General features: G+C 48.1%; 1 protein-coding gene and 1 long non-coding RNA gene across 2 annotated transcripts in view; one reads left to right on the top strand and one right to left on the bottom strand.

The window, feature by feature from the left end:
* Positions 1-1,600, bottom strand: part of LOC143115361 (uncharacterized) — a 1,894-nt gene extending 294 nt beyond the window's left edge. The window contains exons 1-2 of the long non-coding RNA XR_012985083.1: positions 1,068-1,600; positions 1-657 (exon numbers count right to left, since the gene is read on the bottom strand). The exon at positions 1-657 is cut by the window's left edge and continues 294 nt beyond it. This is a non-coding gene — a long non-coding RNA (uncharacterized LOC143115361). The remainder of the gene's footprint in view (positions 658-1,067) is intronic.
* The window catches only part of agrn (agrin), a 224,918-nt gene that overhangs the window by 161,068 nt on the left and 56,350 nt on the right, over positions 1-7,500 (top strand). The window contains exons 9-10 of the mRNA XM_076277338.1: positions 2,847-3,044; positions 3,482-3,685. Of these exons, the coding sequence (XP_076133453.1) occupies positions 2,847-3,044; positions 3,482-3,685 (402 nt within the window). The remainder of the gene's footprint in view (positions 1-2,846; positions 3,045-3,481; positions 3,686-7,500) is intronic.

Raw genomic sequence — 7,500 nt, 5'->3', positions numbered from 1 at the left:
CATGCATAATTCATAGTATCTCTTTTGTATGTTCCAGCTTGTATGTAGGAAGATTATGGATAATGAAGTCCAGGTCAAATATCTGTGTGCACTGTTCTAAAACTGATCAATGAGTTCATCTCCAAAACCAGTGCAGGCTGTGTCGACTGTGTAAAGTGGTATTTTTTTATGGTCCTGAAGTAAACTACTCCTGTAAGTTTGTAACAGTTCCCTGATCAAAAGTGTGCCCTTAGGTGTGACTATTCTGTGTTTGTGGTGTGATGAAACCTCCCCTTGAAAGTGTTCATATTTGGGGATTAGCTCCCCACAACCTTCAGGTTCACAAGAACAAACAGAATGGCAGTGAGTGCAGCACAGATGTCCTAGATCAACAGATGTGGTGTGTTCCTCAAAATGGCAGTACAAAGCTTTCCGCAGACAACTAGTGACTCCATTAAAGTACCGTCTTAACTGCTGGGTCAAGCTTTGTACTAACATCCCTCACAATCCAGTGTAGGCACTCCAGTGTATGGCCAGGTACTTTAATCAGACCCACTCTGATGTTTGTTCTGTTTGGGCTCAGGGCCAAATTTATTGGATTGTCCATCTGAAGCTGTTTCATAACCCTGGCTCTGGATTCCCGATCAGCAGAAGCGGTCAATGTCAGCACAGGTGTACCTGGAATATATAGCAGTACAAAAAGCAACCAATAAGTAACAGTAAAAATAAGAAATTATGAGTAGTATCATTTAGTACTTTTTAATGACTGTACTGACATCTAAAAAGAATACATCACTTATGAGGGGTACAGTGACTAGCCTACCAATATGGGTATGGTGCTTGAGTACATAAAGCAACACCCAAATGCCCTTCTGCCCTTTTGCAGCCTGACCACTGATAGAAATAAAACAGTAACCTACATTAGAATGTTTTAACAGCTAGTTCGCTACAATCACACTAACGTTATGATTGTACCAAGTCTGAGTTAGCGAACGTACAACGATACCTAGGCTACTATGTTTACAACATGGGATTCATATCACGACATTGGGAGTTATTTACTAAGTCAGACAGTTAGACTCTCTTACCATTTGTAAGTTAGATGAACTTCGTCCACGACGATACCCATTACGTTGGCTTGAAAAACATCGGAGCCTAGCATGTCCCTCCACTTGTTGTTCAGCAGCCAGGATTCCGGGCTTCAAAAAAGGATCTGGCAACGACCGCTGGCTATATCCACCTCGTCGTGCACGCCGAGTTGCATCGCCGTGATGCCCATTTCAGTTGCTTCGGCAAAAAACATCTTTCTTATCAACAAATGCCTTGATCCCGTTACTCTGTTCCTCTTTTAAAATTAATTCGCTGTCGATATCTTCTAGAACAGACCTGATAGCAGAATCTACACATCTCAATTCTCAAGCGGCAGCCATCGTTGTTGTAAACGAATTCAACCCAAGCGCTCTTTGGTGACGTGGTGCATTACGTTACTGTTGAGCATCTGTCCATCATCGTATAAAGCCCGCCCTGACAATTTGATTGGCCCGCCAGTATTTGGGCGAGCATACTCGCGCCACTATTGATCAATGCCAGACCGAACTTCCAGACCTCAAACGTTGTGGGCGGGACTAAGTTCGGAATGGCACCCAGGCTACCATCTCCTCTCCCTCCACCCCCCAACCCCCACCCCACCCCCACCCTCCTGACACCCAGCCCACCAGCCAGCGCTCCTCGGCTGTCACCAGCATCCGCCTGCCCCAGGGGTGCAACAGTCCTCCCAACCCCAGTGCAGCTCCAGGGGCATTTCACTTCAAACACAGGCCCTACATGGGCCCTTCCACAGGCCCTACATGGGCCCTATCCGAACCAAAACTATCCCCCTTTGGAGAAGTTTTGTTGATTGGGGGCGTAAGCAGACAGGCTACTTTATTAAGGTGTAATAAACAGGTTGTTAACGGCGCGGCGAGGGGCAGATTTATACGCAGCCTGCGCCACCATTAGCACTAAATCAGCAGCTGTTACTGGCCGCCTTCTAATTGAAAGCGATAACGGTTTGCTCTAATGCAATCTTCCAGGTGTAATTGTCATCGGGGATAAGAAAAAAGAGAGAGTGAGAGAGGGAGAGAGAGAGAGAGGGGGAGGAAAACTCACCCACCCACCAGGGTCGGAATCGCATTTTCAGACGGTGATTAATTGTCCTCCATGAATCATAGATATCAAACTGAGGCCGCTCCTCAAGGGCCAGATAGTCTTAACGGTGCCGCTGATTGAATCGAATGGGAAAGGCTGCTGTGTCCAATGGAGGTTGTTTTTCGCCATACCGCCATCGGCACAGGATGAGAGAGAGAGAGAGAGAGGGCCCCAGACGAGAGCCAGCCAATCTAGCCAGCCTCTAACCAGCGCTGGGTCGCGTCCCCGCTCCCAAAGCCATTGATCTCAATTGTGGTCTGCTCTGCGCTTCCCATGCGATGACAGAGGACTAACATCGGAGCAGATGGCCGATGACGACCGCTCGGGAGAGCGGATGAGGAGCGGAGTGGAAGGTGGCCATTGCGAAGCCACACGCGCCTGTTTTCACAGTTCGGCAGTGCACCATGTGATGGGCTCAGCGGATCAGCGGAGTCTCCTGATAGTGTGGCGGAGTGCGGATCTGAGGCGAGAGATGATTGGCAGGTGCAGACGGTATTGCGGGTGCCATTGATGGCGGATGTTGGCGCAGATGCTGTTTGGCGACGCCTGGTCCTGGCCTGTAGGGAGACATGACGCGGCACCAGACCCATTCGCTCTCTCTCTCTCTCTCTCTCTCTCGCTCTGCCCCTTTTTTTATTCACTCCTGTCTCTCTCTCCCTCTCTCCCTCTCTCTGTTTCAGATGAGCAGTGTGCCAACTGCTCGTTCGGGGCGATCTGCGACGCGCAGACGGGGAAGTGTGTGTGCCCCACGGAGTGTGTGGACACGCAGCAGCCGGTGTGCGGCAGCGACGGCACCACCTACGAGAACGAGTGTGAACTCAACGTCAGGGCCTGCACCGAGCAGCTGGACCTGAAGGTGGTTGCCCAGGGAGAATGCAGTGAGTACACACACACACACACACACACACACACACACACACCTGCAAACCTTACAAAATAGAAAGTATAATGTAAATTTCATGTTAGATTTCATTAACAGACATTATATTTGTCATACTTTTTTGAAATGAAAATATACCCAAATGCAAACAGAGAATGTGCTTTGCAAACATCACAACTGCTCACACACCACTGTTGCAAATACAGTATTGTAGCTTTGCAGTAAATACAGTGTAGAACTACAGATATACAGTATGTACTAGATTGTCTGGAATGGCTTCACTTGCCTCTGGGGGGCATTGATCTCTGCCAGCCTTTTGTATCGACCTTGTATACCTCTGACTGTGTGTGTGTGTGTGTGTGTGTGTGTGTGTGTGTGTGTGTGTGTGTGTGTGTGTGTGTGTGTGTGTGTGTGTGTGTGTTTTACTAATACCAGAGACATGCGGCAGCGTGGTGTGTGGCTGGGGAGCCCGCTGCGTGCAGAACCAGTGTGAGTGTCCCGAGTGCCAGAACCAGCCCTACAAGCCCATCTGTGGCAGCGACCGCAACACCTACGACAACGACTGCGAATTGCGCGTCGCCTCCTGCAAGCTCAAGAAGAAGATCGACGTGCTGAAGCCAGGCACCTGCGACGAACCAGGTGTGTGTGTGTGTGTGTGTGGGCATCCTTTTTTTGTCTAGAAAAAAGAAAAATATCTGTTTACTGCCTCCTGCCAGCAAGCTAGCCACCAGAAGAATCCCCACCCACCCACCCCCAGTCTCTTCTCCACACCTCAGCGATTTAGTTTATACCCAGATAAATGGACCCCTGGCACACAACTACAGCAGGTAAATATCATATCTGTTAATCATAGAGCAGCAGGATGGAGAGATGGAGAGATAGGCAGAAGGAAAGATGGAAATAAGGAGAGAGAGAGAGAGAGAGAGAGGGGGAGAGAGAGAGAGAGAGAGAGAGAGAGAGAGAGAGAGAGAGAGAGAGAGAGAGTTGGTGAGAGAGAGGTGGGGTGCATGGTGTTTTCATGCACGCGCGGGAGTATGCAGGCTGAATGAAGATGCTCAGAACCCCCCTCTTGCCTTTGACGGCAGCACACACACACACACACACACGGGTGAATCCCTGGGGCCCCAGTTAGTCAGAGATGAGCTCATCTCCGAGGCTGAGGAGGTGTGAAGGCGCAGCAGATTGCACCTGCCTACTGAGAGAGAGAGAGATAAAGGGAGAGAGAGGGGAGGGGTGGGGGGAGTTGGAGATGAAAGACAAAGTGCAGGAAAATGAGCCGAAACAAAGATAGAGCTGTGACACAGACACAGAGAGTTGGAAAAAGGAGACAAAGAAAGAAAGAAAGAAAGAAAGAAAGAAAGAAAGACAGAGAGAAGAGTGGGAATAGAATGAAAGCGAGCAGTATTGTGAGTGAAAGACGAGCATGAGTGAGAGCCTAATGCCATAGATGGAAATACGAGTCAAATTGATCTCAGAAGTCGAGGGGTTGGAGAGAGGTTGCTCCCCCTCCCGTGGTCTCTTTTCCAGAACTTTCTGCGGCTTTTCATCCTCCGCTCAGCTCCTGAGGCTCTTAACACCACTCTCCTTGTGGTCGATTTAACCTTGTGGTGTTGAGCGAGCTGACCTCGACCATGCGGAGCGTCAGAGTGCTGCTGGCGCCTTGCCCCCTTTGTTTCACCCATATATCGCTGTCTGGCTAGGGGGGGGGGGGCACAGACACTGAAGTGCAGATGTACACTGATTACACACACACACACACACACACACTCACACACACACACACACACACACACACACATACACATACACACATATGGACATACCGGTATATGCACATACACATACACATACACATAAAGGGACATGCACACAGACATGTACATGCACACAAGAATTAGGGCTGTCACTTTACGTTCGAAAATCGATTGCACAATCGATTGGACCAAACAACACAAGTTTCGAAAACTAAAATAGGGAATCGATTTTAACCAAATATTTACACTATTAATTTTAATCAAAATAAACAAGAATATAAGAATATAAAAGAATTCCGAAGTGCAGTAAGCATTGCGAAAGCTAAAAAGAAAATTCCCACCAATTTTACGCACCGGGAACAGCTGTTTCAATCAGCTGCTGTGCTGCTTGTGTTTTGCCAAAAAATGGAGGACAACGCGATCAACCTGTGCGACATGTAGAGAGACGAGTGATAGGCCCTAATAACAAGAATACACACACATAGAGATACATGCACACACACATCATCAGAGATGCACACACACAAACACGTACACACAGACAGACAGACACAGGCACACACACAGGCACACACACACACACACACACACACACACACACACACACACACACACACACACAAGCAGACACACAGCTTCAATCCTCCCACAGTCCTGGCAGCCACTGCCCTCATCCCTCTGCGGCTGACTCATTCTCCCGGCTCGCTTGTCCACTCCATCTCATCCTATTAGCAAAGCCCACATTTTTCTTTCCAGTTTTCTTTTCATTTTTTCTCCACACCCCTTTTCCTCCCCCCTCCCTCTCTCTCTCTCTCTCTCTCTCTCTCTCTCTCTCTCTCTCTCTCTCTCTCTCTCTCTCCTCCATCAAAACTATTGTCTCAAACAGTGAAGGGTCAGAAGACATTGCTCTGGGAGATGGCTCGGCAAAAATAAGACCGGATCGATACTCCCCTCTCTCCCCCCGGGGGCTGTGGGCCTCACGCTCTCTTTCCCCCAGACCACGCGCGTCTTTCACCGGCCGCAGCTGAGGACGGATAGCCAGGCCTCGGCAAAGTGCTTGCCCTTTTGTCTGATGGCCAAATGACGTCCATGCTTCTGGAGGACTGATGGAGCTTTGGTCTCTTAAATGGATTTGGAGTGGTGTGTGTTTGTGTATGTGAAGGTGTGTGTGTGTGTGTGTGTGTGTGTGTGTGTGTGTGTGTGTGTGTGTGTGTGTGTGTGTGTGTGTGTGTGTGTGTGTGTGTGTGTGTGTGTGTGTGCGTGTGTGAAAGAGGTGAGGAGGGGGAGGGGTTAGGGGGGGCATGTTTTTTCACCAGCATTGACCACTGATAGTCAGTGTGTGTGTTTGATCAGGGCCATTTGTGTCCGTGACAAAGCCTCGCACTTTGTGCTGCGCCCCATTGGTTAGCTCAGTGAGCGTTCACTCCTCAATAAGTATGTTGATTAATTAGCCGGTTGTCTAATGCAGTTACAGCTGCCCTGTACGTGTTTAGTTTCTAATTTCCAAAGAAGCTTGGAGAGGCAGGAAGGCCCTACAAAGTACTACAAAAAGGCTAAACAGAAGATACAGTATATAATTTACTTCAGCAATTCTTAAATTCTTAAAAACTGTATTAAAGCTATAAAAAATGTGCCCTGAATACTCTGATGCCTTTATAACTACAGAATAGATTGTATCAGTTGAGTGTGGAGGCTGGGGAAATTAACTGTTCAGATTCAGCGTACGTATTCTCAAATTGATATGTGTGTTGTGTCATGGTTTATATGGGCCTGTGTGCTTGCGTTTGTGTTTTTGGAGCTAAGTTGCCACCATGCTGTACTGATACAGTAACCACCAACATTGCTTCGTGGCATTGAACGAAGTGTCTGTATCTGAGTGTGTGTGTGTGTGTGTGTGTGTGTGTGTGTGTGTGTGTGTGCGAGCGTGATGGATGTTGAAATAGACTCCTGAGCCCAGCGGGTGGGTGTAGATTCTGTGTATGTAAACACAAAGTCACCAGTCTGTCACCAATAGCAACACATGGCTCTACAAAATAGAGTAGAATAGGCTAGCAGGGTATTTATGTCAAGATACTGTTTGGGTAAAAGGCAGGAGGGAAGGCATGCAGAAGCGGTTTAGTTTCTGTTTAGTTCAGTTTATAGGAAACTGAAATCATCTTCATTAGTCCCACGCATTTCCTCAATCTATTTTTCTTTATTATGTTGCTGTAATGAAAAATGACAGTATTCCCAGTGCTGGCCTTACTGGGAGAGTTTATCACCTGTTTAATTTCACACCCGGCTAGCGCTGCTTCTTTGCGCGACTTCGTCTTCTGTTTTTTCTTTCTTTCTTTTTTCTTTTTTTTGAGAAGACACTGGCAGTGTTGGCAGGAATGACGAACCAAGCTTGTCTCCTAAGGGGTGGTGGGGGGGCAGTCCTCCATTAATTGAAAATACATTCCCTAAATAAGACTATGTGAAGCAATATCAATATGAGACTGTTGAGGCTAGTGGGAGCCTAGCGGGATGGAATTAGCTCTCCTATTAACTGAGAGAATGGATGCAGGGATGGAGGTGTGTCTACCCCGTAAAGGGCACAGTCTGGGGGTGGGGTGGGTGGGCTGGATTGTTGGAATGAGCCGAGTGACGTCAACATCATCCATCACCTCCTGACGTTTTCGGGAAACAGCGGTCCAGTGCTGTCCAGAAGCCTGCCGTGCT

This window comes from Alosa pseudoharengus, unplaced genomic scaffold (genome assembly GCF_046254945.1).
Source record: "Alosa pseudoharengus isolate Yale_2024_CS ecotype anadromous, Long Island Sound unplaced genomic scaffold, YU_APseudo_1.1 YU_APseudo_1.1_scf_9, whole genome shotgun sequence".
In the NCBI taxonomy this organism is placed as follows: domain Eukaryota; kingdom Metazoa; phylum Chordata; class Actinopteri; order Clupeiformes; family Clupeidae; genus Alosa; species Alosa pseudoharengus.
The sequence above is the reverse complement of the archived record's forward strand: the minus strand, read 5'-3'. Positions and strand labels throughout refer to the sequence as shown.